The following is a 25137-nucleotide window of genomic DNA, read 5'->3' as shown; positions in this document are numbered from 1 at the left end:
GCAACTTGGTTGCTTAAACAATTGGAAGCATCTGGTAGGTCAAAGAGAGACAGTAGCTTAGAGCAGGGTAGCCGTGATAGCGTGAAGAGAAATGATGAGATTACCTTTTTCTGGCTGGACAGATGGCACAGAGTGAAGAGCACCAGGTGCTCCTGTAGAGGACCTGGGTTCAGTTCCCAGCACCCCCATAATGGTCTATAACTCCAGTACCAATGCCTTCTTCTGACCTACCCAGGTACTGTGTATACATGTGGTACACCTGTACACAGGCAGAACTTTTATACTTGGGGCCTCAGTTAGTTAAAGTTCAGTCATATTTGATGCATGGTTGTATTTAATTATGGTTTTGATTGGCAATTCCCTGATTATTAATGTGATAGGTTCCCCTTTCATATACTTATTAATAATTTGAATATCTCTTGGGGAAGTGCTGGCTAAGTCTTTTGTCCATTTTCCTATTGGTTTGTCTTTTTTAAAAAATGAATTTATAAGATATGATTCTAGTTTTGGTTATGCTTGTAGCAAACACTCTCCCCTTCATCTAGCTCTTCCTGTATTTTGTCCTATGATGTCTTCTCACACAGTGAAGACTGTAATTTTAATGGTTCAGGATGTATTCATATTTTTCATCAACTTGATTTCTAAATCTGGAATAAGAACCCTCTTGGCCTCAAAAATATTCCTGTATATCACCTTCTACAGGATTATTATTTTCCAAGACTCAGACTTGAACTTGGGGCCTTAAGAATGCTGGACAAGTGTTATTGCTGCCTGATATTCCCAGACCAGTCCTCGTCTCCACAGGCAGCCCAGGCTGGCTTCTAACTGCGTCCTCTGCCCCAGCCTTCTGACTGCTGGGGTTACAGGCAAGAGCCCAGTGTCTGGCCTTCTGGAAGTTTTGACTTCGCCTTTTAAACTAGGTCCTTAATTCTCCTGAAAATGATTTTTTATGAATGATCTAAGGGAAAGGACCCATTTCTCTGTGCCTTCAGCTCCACCTCCGCCTCAGTTTCTGTCTCCACTCCAGCTCCACTGTCTGCTGAGTTCATTCTTTCTCCATGGATGAATCATACAGCCTCAAGGCATCTATCAAGTGACCACATGTGTGGGGCCTAAACCTGAGCTCTCTGTTTTTGTTCCTTTCCCATTTCCCTGTGCATCTGTTCCACACTAATACAATTAACTATTCTGTATTGGTCTTGGCAAATCAGGAAGCAAGTCTTCCAAACTCACTTCATCTGCAAGGGTTTCTTGGCTCCTCTTTGACTTTCCTACTTCTGTGTAAATTGGGATCAGTTTGTTAAGTTTCAGCAAACTGGGGTTTGATTTTATTAGATTCATCTCATAATCAAGCGTGGAGAGAATTATCATCTTAACCACATTTTGCCATACAAATATAAGCTTCTCACTTCAGTTGAACATACTTTCCTTTAATATCAGTAATGTTTTATTATGTTTTTAGTAAAGTTTTATGAACTTTTTATTAGAATTATTCCTAGACACATGATATTTTATGACACTATAAACTGTACCTTTGAAACATTTGTTTTCTGTTTAATGCTGAGAAATAGAAAAGGCAATATTTAAGCGTTGACTTTTGTCTTTGGCAGTCTCATCTAACTCTATGAGCTTATCTGTGGACACTGCAGCATAACAAATAGTGAGAGCTTGCTGTGGGACAATGGTCTATACTGAGTCACTTGCATTTTAAGAAAATGTTGATTGGTCAGTAGCCAGGCAGGAAGTATAAGTGGGGCAACCAAAATGGGAGAATTCCGGGAAGAGGAAAGGCTCCGTCTGCAGTTGTCACTCAGGTACGGATGAAGCAAGAGAAGAATGCCTCACTGCTAAAGGTACCAAGTCACATAGCTAACAGACAAGAATTATGTGCTAATTTAAGATGTAAGAAAGAGTTAATAAGAAGCCTGAGCTAATAGGCCAATCAATTTATGACTAATGTAGACCTCTATATGTTTTTTGGGGACTGAACGGCTGTGGAACCGGGCAGGACAGAAATCTCTGTCAACAGTTTCCTTTCTTGATTTTCAGAGCGTATTCCTTTTATTTCTTTTTCCCATTTGCTAAGATGCCTTAAGGTCTTCAGTATAAAACTCTGCAGGTATTGGATTTGAACTCATATTTTGAAGGTCCAGTATGCTGGCTGGCTACTCTATGTTAACAAGACACAAGCTATAGTTATCTAAGAGGAGGGAATCTCAATTGAGAAGTTGCCTCCGTAAGATCGGGCTGTAGACAAGCCTGCAGATGTTGCAAGGAGGCTGCTTGTTGGTCCCTGGCCACTTAGCCCCGAAATAATCACACACTGCTTGGCCCATTAGCTCTAGCTTCTTATTGGCTAACTCTTACATCTTAATTTAACCCGTCTCCATTCATCTGTGTATTGCCACGTGGCTGTGACTTACCAGGTAAAGTTCCCAATGTGTGTCTCCAGCAGGGTTTCTCCCTGACTCCGTCTTCTCTCTTCCAGCATTCAGCTTAGTTCCCCCCCCCCCCCCCGCCCACATGCCTAACTCTGTTCTCCTATAGCCCTGCTATAGGCCCAAAGCAGTTCCTTTATTACAGAGTGGAATCCCACATCATGCAGAGAATTTTCTTAATTAGTCATAATGGGGGAGGGCCCAACCCAAAAATTGTGGACAGTGCCATCATGGGCTGGTGGTCCTGGGTTCTATAAGCAAGCAAGCTGGCAAGCCATGTGGAGCAAGCCAATAAAAAGCTCCCCTCCATGGCCTCTGCATTAGCTCCTGCCTCTGGGTTCCTGCCCTGTTTGAACTCCTCCCCTGACTTCTTTCAATAATGAATAGTAATGTGAAATCTTAAGCCAAGTGAACCCTTTTCTCCCCAAGTGGCATAGCCGTGGTGTTTCATTTCAGCAACAGTAACCCTAACTAAGACATCAAGACAACAGGATTTGCTGACAGGTTCTATTTGGGGTGTGAGAGAAAGCCTAGAATCAAGGTTAAGTTCAAAGTTTGGGACCTAAGTAACCAAAAGCACTCCATGGCTGAGGACTGCAGGTATGGTCAGTGGCTAACCATGCCAGTGCTGACCCGAGGATGACCCAAACAATGCAGTTTTTCACTTTTGAAATCCCTCTTTTGTAAGAATTTAAACACACACAAATGCTCAAAAACAGAGTTCCGTGCCTGACTTCTAGTTCAGTCACTGCCCTCTACAAGAGGCTTTTCCAGTCATAAACTTTATTCTCACTAAAATTCAAGCCAAAATCTATGGGGTCATTTTTCCTCAAGACTCCACTACTCATCCTGTTCCTGCATCACACACACACACACACACACACACACACACACACACACATTTTGAATCTTTCCCTAGGTCAGATATCTAAAGAAGAAGTTCCTCCTAGGAAACATAGTCCCTGCAATGTGTTTACAAATGACCTTTCCAGAAGATGCCATAGAAATGTCAACTGTGTCTATGTCCCTGTCTCAGAGTTTCTATTGCTGTGAAGAGATACTGGTGTGGGAAGTCTTTCTGTCTATGTTCTGCTTTTATTGGGTAATGAATAAAGAATCTGCCTTGGCCTGGGATAGGGTAGAGTAGGCAGAGGAAACTAAACTGAATGCTGGGAGAAAGGAGGAGAGTCACAGAGATGCCATGGAGCTACCAGAGGAGAAAAACATAAGCTGCCAGTTGGAACCTTACTGTTAGGCCACGATGGACTGTGATGTGGAAATTGAGCTGAAATAAACCCTTTCCTCCCCACATTGCTTTAAGTCAAGGTGTTTTATCACAACAGTAGAAAGCTAACTAAGACACTGAGAGGTCACACTTCTGCTACAAACACAGAGCAGAAAGTGTGACTTGGAAATGGGATAAGACTGTAAACTCCCAGAAGCCTGCCCCCAGTAATGTATTTCCTCCAGGAAGACTCCATGTTGTAAAGGTTCTACAGCCTCTCCCAGACAACACCAACCAGAAACCAAATATTCAATTACATGAGTCTAGGAGGAAAATTCTTCATTCAGACTACCAGAGGCCCACAGCTCACAAATGCCTGTAACTCCAGCTCCAGGGGATCTTAGTTTGTGAACTCTGAGGGCATCTGTACTCCCATGTGCACATACACACGCATGCACACACACATACTCTAAAATAACAGGAATGTTTTAAGAGAAAAAAGTGAGCGTATCATAATTTGGCTAAACACATCAAGGTGTATTCAAGGTGTTTCCATTTTTCTGTTGGAAATAAGGCTGCGGTAAAGATCTGTATGATAGAGGTGCACTTGGATCCCAGTTGCTTCCTCCTTTGTGAGTAGCCTGTGATAGCCAAGGACCTGAAATACCACCAAGCACCTGTCAATAGGGAACCAGGCCTTAACCCAACATGATAGTGTCTTTCATTAATAACTGAAAGACAGCATCAGGGCAAGAGCCAGATCCTTGGAGAGAAGACTGTCTCTCCAAGGGGACCTGTTGTCCCCTTCCCCTAGGACTCTAGCCAGTGAGTATCTACAGGTCTTCCAACTCTTCCATTTTCATTACAGCAGCAAAGGCAGCAGACACAGCAGGTGGCTACTTCTCTGTCAGCTGTTGTTAAGACTCATTGTCCATAGAACCAAACAACATCGTGGAGCAAGCAGATGGGTAACAAACTCATGTCCATGGAGGGTATTACTCTGCTTTTCCACTCCACGGTCGAGTTTGCTGGAGCTGCTGCAGCCCACAGTTGACAACACCTAGAATTTCTTCACCAAGGCCCTTCCAGAGATCAGTCCTGAGTTTGCACAGTGATCCCCACTGGAGCACACTGATGAATCTGTCTGCTACTGGTGGCCCAATGCAGTACTAATATCCTTCAAAACCTGACTCTTGGGGGACTCTTTGGAAATCCAGGCAAGAATCCAGCCTAGACTTGAACCAAAATTTCTCTTTACACCTTTTCGCAGCAGTAATCGTAACAGTCCAAGTTTACAGATACCTGGGCTGGCGAGAACCTGACCACTAGAGTTGGATTCCACGTGCCTGGTGAAAGGAGAGAACCAGTTCCCCCAAGCTATCTTAGGCTTCCAACCACACATCTTGGTATGTTTACACTCCATTGAATAAGTAAATAAGTACAATTTATTTTTTGAAAGACTTGTAGCAGGTGTTCTTGCATGTTTCTGCAGAATTTCAAGATGGAGTTACATCTAGGAATGCCTGTGCAGGATTAGAGGCGATGAGAGTCCAAAACGCTGTCCCCATGAAGCCAGTGGGCAGGAGCAGCGCCGCTCTGGAATGGAGAGCCAGGGCGGGGCCGCGCGTCCCCGCCCAGGTGTCGCGTCACAGCCAAGCGCGCCGCCGAGGCGGGAGGGCGGGTGGCGCGCGTGCGTAGCCGCTCCCGGGCCATGGCTGGCTGGGCCGGGGTCGAGCTCTCGGCGCTGAACCCGCTGCGCACGGTGTGGCTGGCGCTGGCCGCCGCCTTCCTGCTCGCACTACTCCTGCAGCTGGCGCCCGCCGGGCTGCTGCCGAGCTGTGCGCTCTTCCAGGACCTCATCCGCTACGGGAAGACCAAGCTGTCCGGCCCGCGCCGCCCCGCCGTTTGCAGGGCCTTCGATGTCCCCAAGAGGTAACCGCGGTGGCGGGGCGCGCCCGGCAGGGGGCAGCCGAGGCTGCGCGGGCACGCGAGCCTGTGGCTGCCCAGAGCCGTCCCCGGAAATGACTGAGCATCCCCCCCTCCCCCCCCCCCCAGGTTGGCCCAGACCCTAAGGGTCCGCCCAAGCGTCTTTTTCCCAAATTCTCCACTTCCCCTTCCCAACACTCTTAACTTGAGGTCGTGGGATTCTGTCGACATGGAGACTGGGTCTTCCTTGATTTCCCCAGTTGTCTCCCCAATCTGTCACAGTCACAAAGGAGGTCTAGAGGGTACCATCCTGGAGCATGGCTGACATGCCGCGCCTGCATCTCAGCAGGTGCGCTAGCCCCATCCTGGAAGGTTTCACAAAGTTGTGAAATACTAAAATCATCCGGACACAAATAGAATCTACTCCGAATATGTGAGACTTGCTCCATGGTTTTCTCGTTTTTGCCCCACGTTGAATTCCGTATATAGATGGAGAAGTCAGTTTAGCACCATTCTAGATGGTAACGCTGTGTCTTTTCTTTGAAATGTATCATACTTCTGTATTTAGAACTGAGTTTGAAGGAATGTGATGGGTTCGTCTAGGTTATTTTCAAAGTCTGTAAACAGTGCCCACCTCTGCAGATGGTGGTGGATCCGCCAAGGAACACAGAAAAGTGGGCTGGCCACAGCTCTCTCTTGTCTGTTGGAGAGCGATCTATCAGGGGTTCAGTCTGAGACCGGAGATCCACAACATTGTGAAGAATGTATGGTGTAGTGGCAAAATGGAGCCGCGCCAAGTGGCTGCCACAGTAAAGAGATAAGGCCCCAAAGAACCGTTCCTTAGAGGTTCAGTTTTAGACATGTGTGCCAACTCTGCCATCCTGTTGTAATCAGGTTTGATTGGCCTGTATCCCTTTCTGCTATATAGTAATTTAGCTTTTGGCTTTTGAGAAAGGTCCTAGTGTCCCTGTATTTAAAAGCACATTTAGAAATCACTTCTGCCCTTTCTGGCTGTGGATGGGGCTCATCAGCTCTGTACTCCAGCCTGTCATTGTATAACAGCCAAGAAGAGGTGAGCTTTACCTGTGCTCATCCCTGTAACACTTGGCACTCCGGGCTTCTTGTCATTCCAGCACTGTTGTGAAATAATTATTCTTTCCTTTTCCAGAATTCTAGAGCGGAACCTTCTGCGGTGTCCAAGTGCTCTGAGGTGGTGGTGGACGTTGGTGTTTTCCTCTAAATTGTACTTTATTTTTCAGTCCTGGGGAAGGTCCCACAAATCCAGGCCAGTAAGGAAAGGCATTTTTAAGTGAGGCAAAGAAAAACCAGGGGAGCATTTGCACCAAAAGTGACAAGGTCTTCAGAACACAGGGCAACAAAGCCCTCTCACCTTTCTTCTTGCCGGTCATTTCCTTGTTGCTGCCTCCCGTTTATATGAAAAGGTAGTAGCTAGAGTTGAGTAAAGTAGCATTCTGCTGCCAACTTTATACTTCTCTCTGGTTTCCAAGTATCTTCAGTGGCATTGTGATTAGCACTTTTCATGAGCAAAAAATAAAGTATAGTGAATTAGAAGCCACAGCTGAGTTGCCCGTGTGTCATGTACTCAAGACTCTCAGTGCTAAATACCTTTCTTCGTCCTCATGACAGGCCTGTGAGGGACATGTCATTGTCACCATTCCCACCCACTTACGTACAAATTCAGGCTTGTCACACCAGTGAGCCTGACAACCAGACCTTGAATCCCACCTGTCGGCCTACAATCCCAAACTCTTAACTCCCGGCATGCCTCCCTGGCAGGCTCTTGCCCCATGCAAGCGTGAGTCATGTCTGAGAGATCAAATGGCTGTGGATTTACTCCCAGAGGGTGGCACTTCGTAATGCCTTGGTTAATCTAGATTTTATAATATTTGGTCACCTTAGCCAGTGTGCTTATTACTTAAGTATTTTGAATAGGTTTTCCTTGTGCAAAATGTAATATCATCCTCAGAAATGAAAATTGAAAAATAAGCCTGTGACTTTTTTTATATTTATTTATTATGTATACAATATTCTATCTGTGTGTATATCTGCAGGCCAGAAGAGGGCAGGGCACTAGATCTCATTACAGATGTTTGTGAGCCACTATGTGGTTGCTGGGAATCAAACTCAGGACCTTTGGAAGAGCAGGCAATGCTCTTAACCACTGAGCCATCTCTCCAGCCCAAGCCTGTGACTTTTACGCTTACAAATAGGTAGCAATGAACCACGTTTCTTCAGCACATGTGGTAGTACTTAGGTCATTTAGTTTGTAGTTATTTTTCCTAGGAAGCAAGAATAAAACCCAAGTTCCTGGAATGTTGTTTTCTGTTCTCCAGTCTGGTACTAGCTGTTTGTTTGTTTGAGTTGGCGGTGGGGGTTGCTTGTTTGTTTTGTCTTGTTTTTTAATCAAGGCAATAACTGCTTCTCTTGTTTTGATTGAATTCCCAAAAGTCTGTACAAATAATTGATCACAACCCAAGAGTCCCATTGTTCTTGGCTTCCACAGTAGATGGAAACACTTCTGTTTCTAAAATTTCAAAATAGCGCCAAATAACGTGGAAACTGTTATCACTGCATGGGGCTCTGCCTGTCAGGTGCTGCCCAGTGTTCAACCAGCAGTCGGGATCTGTGGATTGGATTCGGGTTACATCTTTATCTTCATCAACCTCCTGCTGAAAAGTTAGCACTTCCTTAATCATGAACATCATCAACAAACCACAGACAATAGCAGTGTCTCCAAGTTTTTGATAGAATATAATACATTTAAAAAAATAGTGAAGACCCCTTGAAACAGTATTGTTTCTATAGCCACAAAAACATAGTAGTTATTCACCTCTAGAGCTCCTTGTTCAATGCGCAACAAACGCCTGGGTTCCTTATGGCGACAACTTGACGTTTAATGACTGGATTACCTAGATGTCCATTCAGTTCTTTTCTTAGTATCCTTCATGTGCATTATGCTTATGGTGACGTTTTGAGAGGGGCCTAGAGCCTTTGTCAAGCAGCGTTCACCTGTGTCCCCAGCTATAGCAGTCTCAGCTCGTGCCTAGAGGCAAAAAGGCCCTCCTACCAGAATGTTTGGAACAGAGGCTAAGGGGTTGGACGCTCAGTTGCTTTGGTGGTTAGACTAGTTTCTTCTGTGAATGAGCTATTTGTCCTTGATGCCTTTGCAGTGCCAGTTTTCCCAGAGGGCCTGCTCTTAATCTCTGCACTAGTTTAGGCTCCGTGGAGCTGATAGGCAAACAAAAAAATATATCAGCCAATTTCAAAGAGGCAGAATCTTTTCTGAGCTGTCAAGTGGTCCAGAGGAGACCCAGCAAGGCTATTGGAGCAGGAATAAGAGTTTCGAGGCAGCACTACCTAGGGGCGGAGGGGTGGAGTGGGGAGAGAGCCTCTCGGCAGAGCCTTGTGGGCCAGCATGGACTGGGACTTTGTTCCGGGGTATGGAAGCAGCTCTGTGGTGGAAGGGAAAACATTGCATCACAGGACATAAAGGATGGCGCCATTGTGTGAGTGAGACTGGACAAGAGGCTGCTGTGTTAGTCCAGGAGGAAGATGGTGGCCCTGTGTGGATTACAGCTGAAGCATCATGGTATCCTCAGGTGTCAAAGGTGGGGGTGGCATCAAAGTACTGAGCGCAGGCCCAGTCACCTGGGTAGTATCCTTCCCTATTACCCCCAGGCTTACCTGGCTTAACTCCAGGGCCAGTTCCAGCACTCAGTGCACATGTATGTAAATAAGACTGTGTGTCCCAGACTCCAGCCCTATGCAGTCCTGTCTCCCTTCTGACTTTTCGTCCTGTGACCTGCTCCCGCTGGCCCTGTTCCAGCTCTATACTGGAACATCCTACCCCAGAGCCTTTACATCACCTGAAAATACTCCCTCTCAGCCGGCCCGTGGGTTAAAGCTTCGTGATTTTATCTTCAGTGGGGCCTTCCATACCTGCCTTAGTTAGAATGGTAACGCCACACTCCCCAACAGACCTATCTCCTCCGTGCCGTCAGCCACAGCCCATAATAATCATCCGAGTGGTGGTTCGTCAGAGGAGTCCCCACACCCAACCTCGTGCAGTCAGAAGATTGCTGTGTCCCTGCTCCCGGGACCTGGAAAACAGCTCTTCTAGGAAGCAAGTTACGGAAGGAGGAGGGAGCAGAGTGTCTTCCCCCAGAAGGCAATGGGGATTGGAGATCTGCACTTGGAGTCTTCGCTGTCTCTTTAACTACAAGCAAGCGATAGGACCTCCTGTAAAGACCTGAAAGTGTTTCCTATAGAAAGACATTCAGACAGCAGGATAAATATGAGACTGAAAACAATACATTGTGTATTTAAACCAGAGGTGCCACGGAACAAGAAGAGCTGTAAGGCATAGCCCAGGAATTTATTTGAAACTGATTCACTTGCCTTTAGGTGTCCGGTAAACTGGCTGTGTGTGATACCGGGCTAGGAAAACTGGTTCGCGCAAGAGTGTCCGAAGACCAGAGGGCAACAATGTGATGTAAATACCAGTCGTCCTAGCTGCATCTAGAGCCAGCTGCTGCCACCACTGTGACCTTGGATAAGGAACTCAGCCTCTCAGAGCCCTGCCTTGCAAAGAGAGCGAACTGTGGAACTGTTGTAAAGATGAAATGGCATGCCCATTGTCAGGTCCAGGTCCCAGTCTGCATCCTTTATCTCAGGACTAGATAGTCTCTGTTTGCCCAACAGATGGTTACATCCTTTATCTCAAAACTAGATAGTCTCTGTCCCTAACAGATGGGCTACATTCTTATCTCAAGACTAGATAGTCTCTGTCCCCCAACAGATGGGCTACATCCTTATCTCAAGACTAGATAGTCTCTGTGTCCCCAACAGATGGGCTACATCCTTTATCTCAGGACTAGATAGTCTCTGTGTCCCCAACAGATGGGCTACATCCTTATCTCAGGACTAGATAGTCTCTGTCCCCAACAGGTGGGTTACATCCTTTATCTCAAGACTAGATAGTCTCTGTTCTCAATAGATGGGTGTTTTAGTCATTTTTATTATTATTTGTTTAGGGGTGTTTTGCCTGCATATATACCTGGGCATGATGCTCATACCTGGTGCCCCTGGAGGCAGAAGAGGGAGCTGTATCCCTCTTTTACTGGATGGTTGTGATGGTTGTGAATTGCCATGGGGTGCTGGGAATGGAACCTTGGTCCTTCAGAAGAGCAGCAAGTTCTTTTAACTGCTAAGCCATCTCTTCAGCCCCTCAGAAAGATGTTTTGGAACTTTTGAAAGGATTGAATAATGATTTTCTTTCTAAAGTGTGTGGTGTGCCTAAAAGGATCCCCATTAACAACAACAACAACAACAACAAAAAGCCTGCATCCTTCCAGGCCCTGTGTCCCCTGCCCTCTTCTCCAGGTCCTGCCACACAGCCACAAGGGAGCCACAGATGTAGCACACCCAACACACACCCTTCTCACTGCCTTTGCAACCTTTTCCTTTGCTTGGAAAGTGTGCAAGGTGACCCCACTTAATAGTATACATTTTAGGTCCATCCATTTTCCTGCAAAATTTTTAAATTCATGTAGAAGGTTTAGACTTGGAATGTATAATATTAAATGAGGTCACATAACGAAAGAGAGAGGGGAGGGAAGGAGAAAGAAAGAAAAAAAAAACTCCATGTCATCTCATTAGCCAATGAGATGTATATGTGCAAACACATATACATGTGGGTACATTATAACATGAAAAGAGAAGAAAAAGGCTAAATACACAGGGTGAGGAAGGACTGGATGTACGTGCTGGACACAAGTTAAAAAAGCAGATATGTTTTTCTAGTTCAAATTCCCCCACAATTTTTTTTCGGTTTTGGTGGCAGATAAGTGCACAAACTATATTAGATATTAAAAGGGTAAAGCCTAATGTGTACTCCACAGCTTCTGCTCTGAGCCCACTCTAACAATATAGAAGTTTGTTGAGTTGTGTAGACCTTGGGTCTAGTTCAGTTCCCAACATCCACGTTGGAAGTCTTCTTCCAGCTCTGCGTCTGGTTGCAGGACACTTGCGCGGCAGCTGTATGGCTGTCCCTTACTGCAATCCTGTTTGGGTTCTAAAAGACTTCCACGGATCTCACTGGTATTGGCATGTGTTCCTGTGATTGTGTCCATGTTACAGCAGACTAGATCTTCCTTGAAGGGAGCTGCGGCTCCTTCTGAGAACTTGGGGGCCACTCTTGTTACCCAGAGATGAGACCGTTAACGGATCCTTCTCCAGTCCAGTTTAACAAGTCTCATGATTTGAAAGTACATTTTGAAACATTCCCACCTGCAGGATTCAGGTTCTGTTTAAAACCAAAACTCTATTTTGGGAAACGGATGTGTGTTTGGGGGCGGGGTGGCAGAGGAGCTCGGGATCCTCGGACTTGCGAGGTCCTGGCTGGCGGTTACCTAACTCTTCCTCCTGTTGCAGGTATTTTTCCCACTTCTACATCATCTCGGTGTTGTGGAATGGCTTCCTGCTCTGGTCCCTTTCTCAATCTCTCTTCCTGGGAGCACCTTTTCCAAACTGGCTACGTGCTTTGCTCAGAACTCTTGGAGCCACGCCGTTCCAAGGTAATTTGGCTCTCCAGCCTGTTCCTGGTTCCTGGCTGCAGTTCACCAGTCAGGCCCCTCTGCAGGGCCTGGAAAGTGGAGGGCAGACAGGGTTTGCATGACTGGTCCACAGCCTCGCAAGCCTATGTTGAATGCAGCGCGGGCTGCTCTCCCTCTGATATTGTCAGTATGCTGATAAGCTTACAAAGAGGGCCTCACACGTGCTGGGGAAGCTTTGGAAATCCCTGAGTTTGCATTGAAACATTTAGCATATTTATACGGCTGCAGCCAGAATCATGCCTTGGGGCTCACAGAAATTTGATTTTTAAAAATTACCTTTTGGTAAACATTGAAAAAGGTCTGGTAAGATGGATCAGTGGATAAAGGTGTTTGCCGCCAGGCCTGATGGTCCAGTGTCCATCTGCAAGAACCACATTTGAGAAGGAGGAAACAGACTCCTACGGGTTGTCCTCTGACATCTTCACAGCACACACACGCATGTTCTCACACGCATGTACGCATACGCACCAGTAAGTAGTTAATTAAAATTAAACAAAAATGGCTTGTTATATTGCGGGTCTTCAGTTAAAACAATGAAACTGTGAACAGCTGTTGGCCGGATCATTACAAAATAGCATTTAACCGGCCATAGCAGCATCTCCAGGCTCGGTGGGGGAGGGGGCGGGGAGGGGGTTCTGATACCTGGGCATCGCTTTGTTGCTTACCATGGTCATGTAAACAGAAGGTTAGATTTGAGGAGTTTTATTTGTTTTATCCTGTTCATAAAGAGCTTAAAAACTGGGTTTTAATTTACTCACAATTCAAAAAGAGCAAAACAGATCTGTGCTTGTAGAACGAATAACAGAGTCCTCAACCTTGGGACAGCCCGACACAGGGTCATGCTTAGAAAGGAACACTAGGGGGTGCTGGTCAAGCCTTGGTTCTCAGCCTGCGTGCTAGTAATAAGTGGGAATTAGTAAAATTTCACCAAGCTGTGTTCCTGTGATTGTGTCCATGTTACAGCAGACTAGATTTCATGATGTTTAAAAACGAGCTTTCTTCACACTCCTTGGTGCACGCAGTGACGGGCCTGCAGGAAGGTGGATCCTGGGACCCACGGTCTCTCGGAAAGCGTAATTTCTCCTTTCCTTTCTCTTTCGGCAGCACTGGAGCTGGAGTCCAGAGCCTCCCAGATGCTAGGCAAGTGCTTCACCGCCCAGCCCAGCTCCCGTCCTCTGCTTTTTATGTCTAAAAAGAAACACCCACCTGTTGGATCCCCGTCTCTGTCTCTGCCTTTGTGGGTGGGTGTGGCCCCGGGATCCCACCAGATAGGACAGTACCAACATCACCAGGAACCTCTCCCTGACCATTTTCATCTAGCAGTTGGTACAGGAACTAGAGACCCACGGATCCCGAGTCCTGAGCACACAGACCCTTCCTCATGTATCCATGTAGCCTGGAAGGCTCTTAAATGATAAAGTAGAATCAGAGATGCGTCCTGTCCCCTCTTCCCACCGTCCAGGCACTAGCTGACCACATGGCCGTTATTCAGCTTGTGTCCTCACAGCTTGAAAGAGTAAGACATTAGTTTGAATGGCCTCTCTAGCCCTCTGACTCTGAGCCTATGTGAGGCTCTGTTTCAAGTGGGTAGGCAGAACGCTTGGCTTAATGCTGGAGGAGCCCCTGACCGCGTTGCCTTCTGCACTGCAGTGGGTGAGCTGGCTCTGTCTGCCTTCCTGGTGCTGGTGTTCCTCTGGGTCCACAGCCTGCGGAGACTCTTCGAGTGTTTCTACGTCAGCGTCTTCTCCAATGCGGTGATTCACGTCGTGCAGTACTGTTTCGGGCTTGTCTACTATGTCCTAGTCGGCCTAACAGTGCTGAGCCAAATGCCCATGGATGACAAGAATGGTGAGTGGCCCTTGCAGTACGTTCAAGTGTCGTCACGTCAGAGGGTAGACATGTCAGCCATGACAGCTGAAACCTGAAAAACACCAGCATAAGCAGCCAAGCCTTGAGTGACAATAGTAAGGTACAGAGTATTCTTGAGACCTGTAGAAAGCATAGCTAAGCTCTGAACAGGAGGCATGAGATGTCCAAAAGAGGAGGAGAAGGGGGCATGGAAGGAAGTGACCTCGCCAGAGCCCAGCTATCTGGGGGTGTATGTGGGAGAAAGAAGTTATGCGGGATTAAATCACAGAACTGTGAGATGAGGGAGGCACTTTAGGCCAGTAATTCTCATCTGAAGAAGGAAAACAAACCTTTCTCTTGCCTCGAGTTCTTGGGAGGACTGCCCGCATAACAAAGCCTTTTCAGCTGGGACAGCCTGAGGGAAGAGGACAGCCCAGTCTGGCAGTCACTGGAAATGGCCTCAAGGTGTCCGAGTGTTCTCTAGCAGGAAGAGCTCTGTGTGAAGAAGGAAGTGAGGTAGCTTGCTGTCTTATTTGGAAGCTGCATAGCATAGTTTCATAAAAGCAATCTGTGTGGACAGTATAGAACTCTGATCCTTTGGGGCGGTTAGAATGACTGTTTCAGTGCTGAGGTTAACTTGACATTGAAGCCGTGGGCTTTCAGCCCAGATCTCCTGCGACCGTTCTCTTCGTGTCCTGTATCATAAGTTGAGGCAGAGATCTGTATTTCCAACTATCAGTGATTGAGCCTTTCCCTGTTTGATTCCAGTCTCAGAGTGCTCCAAAGCCTGCTCTCTTGCTGGAATACACTTCCTGAGGCTAGAAGAATTCTTTGAAAGGCAGGCTCATCAACCATATAGCTTCTCAATTTGTGATTTGTTTACCAGTTCCAGTCATTCAGGCAACATCTCTTCTAAGTCCTCTGGACTGCATTGTATTAATTACTTTCTTGTTGTCCTGGTAACATACTGTGGTCGGACAACTCCCAGGAGAAAGATCACAGTTCCAGAGGGCTGCATCCTTCTCACTGGGGAGGCACGGCAGCAAGCCTGCAGAGCGGGAAGCTGAGAGATCACACCTCAACTGTGACACGAAGCAGAAGGGTGAACTGGGAGCAGGAAGAGGGTATCTAGTCTCGAGTCTCACGTCTCGGGGTGCGCTCCCTCCAGCCAGGCTGTACCCCCAAAGCTCCACAGACAGTGCCACCAACTAGAGACAAGTCCCTGAGCCTGTGCAGGGTATTTCTCACGCAAACCACCATGTTAACCATTAATCAAGTCAGGTTTTCCTCCAGCATCTTCCACTACGGCATTCAGATGCTCAGCCAGTTACTGCGGCTTTGCACCCAGGGGAACTTTCCAGAACTCCTTGGTTGCCCACCAGCTTTCTCTCTGTCTGCTTCTACTTTTTACTCTATAAAAATGTTTACAAAAAGACAGCTAAGACACCCACAAAAATAGCCTTCCAAGCATTCCTTTGTGTCACTGCTTCTGTTTCACCCAATCACCCCTCACAGGGTCCCCTGGAGCCCCTGGGGCATCATGACTGGATTAGTTACTCCTCCTCTTTGTTAAGAACACTTGCCCAGCAGTGGGTTTATGTATTTTATCCAGGCGCGGTAACTCACGCCTCTAATCCCAGCATTTATGGCACGAAGACAAGAGGATCATTTCAAGTTCAAAGCCAGCTTTGTCCATATACTGAATTCCAAGCTACCCAGGTCTACACAGCCAAACCCTATCTCAAAAACACAAATCGAAATCCACCTCCATAGTGGGAAACACTGCATTTGGTGTTTGTAGGACCTGATAGAAATACTGTAGGTTTGCATGTGTGCTGGGCCAATGTCCGCTTAACGAAGTTTCTTCAAGCTCAGATACTGCCAGTGATCAGGGCCCTTATGCAAGTGAAAGGCGTGTCTGCAGTCCAGAAGAACCGGGTTAGAACTGAAATCACCACAGGTGAATTTGGCGGATTCTGGTTAGCCATTAGTTATCCTCAACTCACTCCCACTGTGGGTTTCTGTGTAGAGTAGCGTGATCCTTGGTGCTCTTGCCCGAGTCAGCTTCTTAGGGCTTTGCCTTAGCTCCAGAGTCCCGGGCTTTTGCCAGTTTTCAGTGGACAAGTTCTGCTTCTTGAGCTAAGACAAGACTGTCCCATTCTGGTGGCTCTAGGAATCCTTCAGCGGCCTGCCTTTCCTTCTTGCTGCTACACCAAAATGAAGGTTGTGCTACCAGCTCTTCTGCTTTGGGAACAGTCTCTCAGACTAGGCTCGCTCTAATCCAGAAAGGACATCATTTTTAAGTGTTTAAGTTTTCTTAGCGTTTATGTTTCTTCTCTTTATGAGAGACCACTCACCCTTTACCTTAGGTCTTTCTACTAGACAGAACTAGGCAATGCAGTGCATACATGTTCTCGTCCCCCCCTCTCTCTGTCTCTCTGTCTTTCTCTCGTATTTGCAGGGGTGGTTATTGTGTTTTCCACGTCAGCCTTAGCTGGCCTTGAACTCCTGATCCTCTTGCCTCAGTTTTCCAAGTCCTAGGATGGCAGGTATGTAACCACTATGCCTGGGTTAGCTCAGCTTTCTGTACTCAGGTTCTCTCTCACAGGGTTCTGGGTGAAAGCTCAGGGAGATGTTTCTTTAGAGAATTTTTTTCTTGATGGGAGAATGTGAGCAAGAAAGCTTAAAATAAGACTCAATCATAGAAGCATAAAGCATCTCACCACACAGTAAGTCACTCAGGGATGGGCTGTTCTTGCCAGAAGCATTTGAAGAATGTTCAAGAGAAGATGTTGCTCAGTCTCTGCCTGTAATCACCGGAGCTGTGGAGACTGAGAAGCAGCTCTCACTGTCCAGAGGCAATATTATGATACTATAATACAAGATAACATGATGACGTAATTCTCGGAGCTCTGGGATTCTGGAGTTAGCATTGGCTGATAGGGTGGTTCCTGTTTCCATAGTCTATGTCCTGGGGAAGAATCTGCTAACACAAGCCCGGTGGTTCCACATCCTTGGGATGCTGATGTTCTTCTGGTCATCCGCCCATCAGTACAAGTGCCACGCCATTCTCAGCAACCTCAGGAGGAACAAAAAAGGTGAGATCTCTCCCGGCGCCTCCCAGATGGGCTCTAGCCCCCCCCCCCCGGGGGGGTGGCTTTCTCTGCCCTTCATTCCTTCCTTTCATGTCCCTGTTGATATCAAATTCTCAGTTTTTGACAAGACACCTTCCTGAGTTGTGATCCTCCCATTGGTTAAATGGAGTGGCAGATCTCGATCAGCGTGTGGAAAGCTCACATTAGTATGGGGTAGCGTGATCCAGCAAAAGGAAAGAAACTGAACTTCCGAGATAGGCTGGACCGACTCCTCATGTGTGCAATTTGTAGGATTCTTGTTTTATAGACGAGGAAACTGAGGCACAGTGAGACTGAGCAGTTTATGTGAAGTTACACAGATAACAAGTGGGAGAGGCAGGATTTGAACTCATGCACCCTGACTCTGGCATCTGAGCCCTTGTGTGCTGTGAGAACTGATGGGAAACCTGAACAGAGACTTTCAGATTTTTTTGTTTTGTTTTTTTTCTGTTGTTTTGTTTTGTGTTTATTGTTGTTTTTGTTGTTTTAAGATGGGGCCACTAGTATATCCCTCGCTGTCCTGGAACTCCCTTTGTAGGCCAGGCTGGCCTCAAACTCGCAGAGGTCCACCAGCCTCTACTTCCCGAGTGCTAGGATTAAAGGTGTGCTCCACCATGCCCAGCAGGCCTTCTCTTTTCCTGAGACATAGTCTCACTGTGCAGCACTGGCTGGCCTCGAACTCACAGAGATCTACCTGCCAGTGCCTCGCAAGTGCTGGGATTAAAGCCATGCTGTACCACGCCTGACTCTGTGGTTGGTGACTGGTGGAAATGTGAGGGGATGGTTGTTTTCCTACGGGGGGGTGGGGGTGGGGGTGATACTTGCTGGAGGTCCTGTCAATGGTTTAGGAGGCGGAGTGGTTAACCGCCGCCACCTTTCTGTTTCAGGTGTGATCGTTCACTGCCAGCACAGGATCCCCTTCGGAGACTGGTTCGATTATGTGTCTTCAGCCAACTACCTTGCAGAGCTGATGATCTACATCTCCATGGCGGTCACCTTTGGGTTCCACAACTTAACCTGGTGGCTGGTGGTGACGTACGTCTTCTTCAGCCAGGCCCTGTCTGCGTTCTTCAACCACAACTTCTACAAGAGCACTTTTGTCTCCTACCCGAAGCATAGGAAAGCGTTCCTTCCATTTTTGTTTTAAGGCAGCCTTTGTGGTGGAGAATGCGAGCCAGGCAACAGATTCCGTTCCTAGAGACACTGAGACAAAGGGAAGTACACTTGCTGCGGGAATGTTTGCCATTCCCTGTTCTACTGCAGTGCTGCGGAGCATTAACTGGGAGAGCAGTGTTCCCGGAGAAGACATTCCTGCCGAGCTTTGCAGAGGCAGCTGACTGCAGTAAATGGGCATCTCTGAGCTGATTTACGGTGACACTAACCAGGAGTATAAACAGTTTTGCATGCATGCATGCTTGAGCCTCCCCCCCTACCCCCTACCCCTCTCTCTTTTGTACAGGAATTAAAATGATCATCTGTGGCTGGGAACAGTGAACTGGACTGAGTGTCATGGGATATCCTAGGTTTTTAATAAATGTTACATGTCAGTAACAACAGAAACCTCTAAAAATCATAGGAATGTGTGATACCACCCCAGTGGGTGCAGGGAGAAAGGAGTTTGTTGGAATTAGTTAACATTCTGAATTTTATCACCAGTATCTCCAGTTACCTGGCCAGTACTTTGCCTGCCCTGAAAACTAGCCTGATAATAAGTTTGGGAACCTCTTTGATTGAATCCTCTTTTTGACGTTTGTACTGAATAAAACTCGGGAAGTAAACTATTTTTATACTTATGCGTACAGACATGCCCTGAACCGGGAGAACTGAAAGCAGCAGCCTCACTCTGCCGTGACTCAGTGTTCCCTGATGCCTGGGTTTGTTTCAACTAGTAGAGCCAAGCCTAAAGGTACAAGGAATGGCATCACACCTATTCAGATGCTTCTTTCTGTTAAGGGAAATATCCAGCTGGATTAAAGGGAAGTAGAAGCATGGGATGCAAGGAGACGGAAGCATGAGAAAGAATACCAGTGCCCTGGCAACAGGAAACCCTTCACATCCCTGCGGTGGAACATATTCTGGGCTGGGATGGAGTTGGGTAGTTGAATGCTTGCCTGGAGTATATGAGACACTGCATTCTGCTCCCAACACTGAGAAAGAAACTTGGGCATACTGCTTACTAGCTGAGGTACTTGGTTTTTTATGGTTGGGGTTTGTTTACTTTGTTGAGTCAGGGTCTCAGGTATCCCAGGTTGCCTTGAAGTCCTGCACCAGAGAATGACCCTGCACTATGTCTCAGTCTCCTAAGTGCCGGAATTGCAGGTGCATACAGTCTAGCACTGTGGGTTGAACCCGGTGCCTTCATGCCTCCTGCACACTCAGCCTTCATCCCCAGCTTACTCGGTCAACGCAGATGTCATATACTCTACTGAGTAAGACATCCCTGCAGTCTGCCAACTGAGGCTGTTTAACTGACAGCATTCTAATCTAATGGATTCTTAAAACTTACTTATGTACTTGTCTTCCAGTGATAGGGTTGAGCCTGAGGCCTCACAAATGCTTGTCACACCCTCTTATCACTGAGCTACACCCTAACTCTTTTAATCTATTGTATGACAGTGGTACCCAGGGAGAAGTGTTTTTTTGTTTGGGGTTTTTGTTTTTTTGTTTTGTCCCAGGGAGAAGTGTTTTTTGTTTTGGGTTGTTTTGTTTTGTTTTTGAGACAGAATCTCTCTGTTTAGTCCTGGCTGTCTTGTAACTTGCTCCTTAGACCAGGCTAACCTCAAACACAAATATCCACACACCTCTGCCTCCCAAAGGCTGGGATTAAAGGCACGTGCCACCACATCTAGCTCTGTGTGGGGAATCTGTGGTTGACAGAAATAAGGTTAGCACCAAGATCCTTGGTGAACTAATCAGGTTTATTAGGTTACTTGCAGCAGTATGGGTGAGGGGAAGCTTACAGGAACAAAGCCCATCCCAGCCTAAGTGACAGCTCCCTGAAGCTGGGACCCTGGAGCACACTGCACAGCCTGCAGGCGGCTCCACAGGACCTGTGGAGAGGGTCCCTTCCCATGCAGCTCATGCTTCTTCCAGGCAGCGTATCTCATCAGAGTGTTTCTCAGCAGCCCTTACATGTTATATATTCCTGAGGAGGAGGGGCCTAATAAATCTGCTCAGTTTCAGAGACTTCCTGAATCTGCTCAGTTTCAGAGACTTCCTGAAGCCACTGAGTTGTTTTCTTTCCTGGGTTTAATGAACTTCGGGCAGGATGGAATGTTCAGCTCCTCTTAGAACATCCTGGTGTTTCACATCCCTTTAACATCTTGTGTTTAATGAACTTCCCTTAACCCAGACGGTTTAATTTTTGGAGTCAACTACTGTCTAGCACACTTGCTTATCAAAGTCTACCCTGCAGCTCCTGTGTGAATCCCGATGTGTTTTCTCTGCCATCAATCAACTCACCACTTAAGACCAATTGTTTGTTCAGTTCGAATAAATGCAGTATATCATTTATTACTTAGAATTTGCTGTCTTCGGGACCAGAGCTCAGGAACAAAACTCTTTCAAGTAGGGTATGTCCAGAAATCATGTGGCAGTTTGTTCTTAACACCCATACGAATGACACGCAGGATTTTAAATAAATAGTTTAAAGCAAAGTTGTACTTTGCTGTAGGAAGAAATTTTGCACCTAAGTTAACTGAGGACTTGGACTTTGGAGTGAACTAAGGAGCATCTCCTTTGATGGCCTGTCGGTCTGTGAGATAGTTCCGGTTTCCTGTTCCTGCCCCTCCTGTCCTTTGCTGTCCCATGCACACCATTCTGTATTTATTTCTTCCTCTTCTTCCTCGCCCAAATATGTCACTTCTAGGTGCAGAGGGAGGAAAGAGGAAATAGCAAAGTGTTCCAGGACTCAGAACAGGCCTGGGATGTAGCTCAGCTTCTAGAACACCTGCCTCGCTTGCATGAGTCCCTGAGGTTGATCCCCTGCACTGCATAAAACCAGGTGTGAGAGTGAATGCCTGTAATCCCAGTGTTGTAAATAGGGGCGGCAGGGCTGCGTCCCCAGCACCCCAGCTGCCTGCTCGGCTAGCTTATGCCCCGAAATAATTACACGGACACTGTATTCTTTTAAACACTGCTTGGCCCATTCTCTCTTCTAGGCTAATTCTCACATATTAATTTAGCCCATTTCTAATCATCTGTGTGTAGCACCCCAAGGTGCGCTTACCGGGGAGATTCTAGCCTATGTCCATCCTGGGTCGGAGCTTCATAGCGTGCGTCTGCCTGGGAGCATGGCATCTCTCTCTGACGCATCTGCTCCCGAGAGGAGAGCTGTCGAGTCTGACCTCACTTCCTCTTCCTCCCAACGTTCTGTTCTGTTTACTCCTCCCACCTATCTTCTAACCAATAAAATGGGCCAAGGCAGTTCCTTTATTAGCCAATGACCTTCCTCCATCATCCCAGGACTTGGAACGTGGAGGCAGGAGGATCAGAATATCAGTCCTCCTTGGCTACACAGCAAGTTCAGGGCCAATTTGGGCTACATGAAATGCTCTTTTAGAAAAAGTGTGTGTGTGTGTGTGTGTGTGTGTGTGTGTGTGTGTGTATGTGTGTGTGTGTGTGTGTGAGTGTGTGTGAGTATGTGTGAGTGTGTGTGCGTGTGTGTGCGCGTGTGTGTGTGTGTGCGTGTGTGTGTGCGTGCGTGTGTGAGTGCGTGTGTGTGTTGTGTGTGTGAGTGTGTGTGTGTATGTGTGTGAGTGTGTGTGTGTGTGTTGTGTGTGAGTGTGTGTGTGTGTGTGTGTGTGCGTGACTGTGAAAGTAGCGTGAGTAGGGCCTGAGCGATGCAACACACGTAAGAACTATGTGCTGTCTTCAGGGGCAGAATCATCACTGTGTTTCGTGTTTGCGAAAATATTCCAAAAGGGCGAGCATCATGCAGATTTGTAAATTCTTCCCAGAGATGACTCAGAAATCGACCGAGGTGGAAATTCTTCACCTCCTGGGATGTAACTGCAACACTGTCAAGCTGGCAGAAAAAAGGTGCTATCTCAACAGCACTGGCTACCCTAGCGTGCTGACAGTAGCCTCTGTTTGGGGCTATGCCTCATCCTGCACCCTAACATGTTCTTACAGCGAGCATGGATTATCTGCACAATCTCGTGTTTTGTACTGTATTTTCAATACAAAGAGTGGTTATTCCTGCGCTCTGATACGGGTAGAATACACAAGGGTTTGTGTATTAGAGGGCTGCTTGCAATTAATGGGTCTTTAAGTGATGACTGGAAAACTGGAAAGACGGCTCAGCAGGTAAGACCACTGCTCTTCCAGATGGTCCAGAATCAATTCCTAGCATTCACATGGTGTCTCACACCTGGATGTGTCTCCAATGGGACATATGACATTCTCTTCTGAACTTTGTGGACACCAGGTGTACATATGGTGCATAGATACACATGCAGGCAAACAGCCATGCATGTATTTATTTAGGAGATGAATGACTCCTAAGTTAATACACTAATTAAATTACTAGCTGAATGAACTTTTAATGGGTGGGGCCTGGTTCAAGTTAGTGGCTCTCTAGGGACAGGTCTATCTTGTCCCTTGGAAGTTTCTCAACTCTCTCTCTCTCTCTCTCTCTCTCTCTCTCTCTCTCTGTCTCTCCTTCCTGGTTGCTCTAAAGCGAGCAGTTTTCCTCTGGCATGCCCTCCTACCATGTGTTTCTGGCTAGCTGTCATGGGACTTCTAGAAAGAGGTAAAGAAACATTTAATCACCCCAGATAGAGCAGGTACCAACAGACTAAAACACTTCTGTCTAAATCTAGTTTTGTGAACCATTTGGTTAGGGGCTAGTATTTGCAACCAAGACAGCTGCACCACCAGGACGTCCCTTTGACAGCTTGCAGCTGGGCCCCTGCAAAGCCCTGCTCATGGTGTCTGCACCACGGACAGCTTGTGAGTGACTGCACTGCTAAGACTCTGCCTCCCATAAGCAACTCTCCTACCTTGGGGAGGTTGGGGATTTGTGAGCCCCATGGGTCTAGGAAACCTCCCTCTGGCCTCCACGAGGGAATGTTTCTAGGCCTAACTGCTAAGCATCTCGTGTGGGTTTTTACAGTTGTTCTGATCCAAGATGGCAGCGAGCCCGTGCAACCCACAGTGTAAAGTTTCAGAACACCTTTGCTTCTTGCTCTGACATTCTTTCCCCCTCCCTCTAATGCTCAATGTGCCTTGAGCCCCAGAGGAGTGGTAAGAAAGGAGTGGTATAATTATATCATCCCATTGAGAGCTGAGCTTTGAACCATTCTACCACAGTAAAAGTCATGTATTCTAGACAATGTGACCAGCTCGGAGTTTTCATAGCAACTGCTACCCTGACCAAGGCCAACAGCAGAGCTAATGTATGACCATAAACCTAGATGTTTAGGCCATAGACACAACACATCCATTTAACAAAACAATAACAGCAACCTCTCCATTGAGCCTATGGCCTTTCTGAGCCACAAGATTTTATTTTGGTTTATAGTATCAAGCCTGGATTCCCTCTGTGGAGTAGGTCTTAAATCCAACTGGAAGTGAGTTGGTTACGCCCAGAGAGTTGTGCCACTATTGCTCCTAGGGGTCACATCTTGTAGGGCCTGCTAGTGGCATGAATACATGGGACCAGTCCACAGCTGAGCAGGACCATTGTTTCCCTCGGCAGCTAACCTAGTAGCTAGGAAAGTCACCCATTAGTGAGGATGTCTCCATTTCAGTCCCAGTTGAGTTTACCCAGAACCTTCAGCCAGAGTGGGCAAGATCTTCAGCACTAGAGACTTGCTCTCTAGTTCGGGCATGCAAACAGCAGAGGCAATAGCCGTGTTGTGTGCAGGCATGGGTGGCTCTCAGAAGCCTCCCTTGCTAATAACTGTAGTTAAGCACCTTCACCTGGCACTGGGATTTCCATTCAATAACCCTGTAGCATTTGGGTGCCCCTTGCATCCAGACTGAATGCTGCTGTTTTTAAACCCTTTAGCTGCTGTTTTTACAGGTCTTTCAAATGCCTTTCCAAATCTGTAAGACACTTAGAGGCTAGCATTGTAGATTGAAATCTTTTCACTTAGGCTGAGCGGTATCTCTGAAGATCCATGGCCTCCTGTTCCAAGGAATGTGAATTGGTCTTGGAATTCGGCAGCTAAGGGGGTACTCACAGAACTTTACAGGGTCCAACACAGCATGAAAAGCTCCCATCACGTGCACCATTTGGGGCTTTCAAAAGAGCAATATTGGGCAAGCAGCACAGATGAAGTAATCACCCCATTTAACCCTTCACAACCCAGTTAGTTTCCAGAAGCTGTCTCACCTCACAGGCTGCACCTGGCCATCAGGGCCATGGTTGGACAAATAATCTCTCAGCTTTACAGACTCATTTTGCCCAGCTGTGTGACTCTCCCTATAGTGTGCAGCCCAAGGCGAAACTCTGTGGTGTTATATGACAAAGGAAGCATCAGCTTAGCTCTCCTATGTTTGCTCACCATGGTGACCAAATACCTGGCAAGTAAGGGAGGATTCTTGGCCCACAAGTTGAAAGGAGATAGTCTGTCGTGATGAGGAAGACAATGTCGTGTGGTCCTGTGATGGCAGAAACACTCTGTGGCAAATACTTGCTCACCACTTAGCAAGCCAGGGAACGTAGGGAAGACAGGAAGTGAGCCTGACAACCTCAAAGCCTGCCCCAATTATGTACTTCTTCCTGTAAGGCTCCATCACTTAAAGGTTCTACAGTCTCCCAAGACAGCAGCTGCTGAGGATCAAGTGTTTAAATACACGAGCCTCCAGGGGACAATGCACATTGAAACCATAACGCACCCCAAATCACCTTCTTACAGGAAAGGAATGGACTCAGTACGCTGTCCAGGAGGGGCCTTACGAGCTGTGTGAGTTCCCAGCTCCCT

The 25137-nt window shown here is 47.0% G+C and overlaps 1 protein-coding gene across 1 annotated transcript; it reads left to right on the top strand.

Moving 5' to 3' along the window:
* The first annotated feature begins 5322 nt into the window (after window positions 1-5322).
* Srd5a3 (steroid 5 alpha-reductase 3) lies at window positions 5323-20961 on the top strand. The gene is made up of 6 exons (XM_041671644.1): window positions 5323-5595; window positions 12043-12185; window positions 13329-13364; window positions 13875-14072; window positions 17036-17170; window positions 18094-20961. The coding sequence occupies exons 1-6, from the start codon at window positions 5375-5377 to the stop codon at window positions 18351-18353; spliced, it is 993 nt and encodes a 330-aa protein (XP_041527578.1). The 5' UTR covers window positions 5323-5374; the 3' UTR covers window positions 18354-20961.
* Window positions 20962-25137: the final 4176 nt, after the last annotated feature.

This window comes from Microtus oregoni, unplaced genomic scaffold, assembly GCF_018167655.1.
Source record: "Microtus oregoni isolate MIOR12 unplaced genomic scaffold, Mior012 000021F_ref0000039, whole genome shotgun sequence".
Classification (NCBI taxonomy): Eukaryota; Metazoa; Chordata; class Mammalia; order Rodentia; family Cricetidae; genus Microtus; species Microtus oregoni.
This window is presented reverse-complemented; position numbering and strand designations above follow the sequence as displayed.

Bases quoted from the DNA above. Each gene is read 5' to 3' on its own strand.
- Srd5a3 (XM_041671644.1), top strand. From the start codon at position 5,375: ATGGCTGGCTGGGCCGGGGTCGAGCTCTCGGCGCTGAACCCGCTGCGC. The intron at 14,073-17,035 runs GTGAGTGGCCCT...CTGTTTCCATAG, and splicing joins GCCCATGGATGACAAGAATG to TCTATGTCCTGGGGAAGAAT. The intron at 17,171-18,093 runs GTGAGATCTCTC...TTTCTGTTTCAG, and splicing joins CCTCAGGAGGAACAAAAAAG to GTGTGATCGTTCACTGCCAG.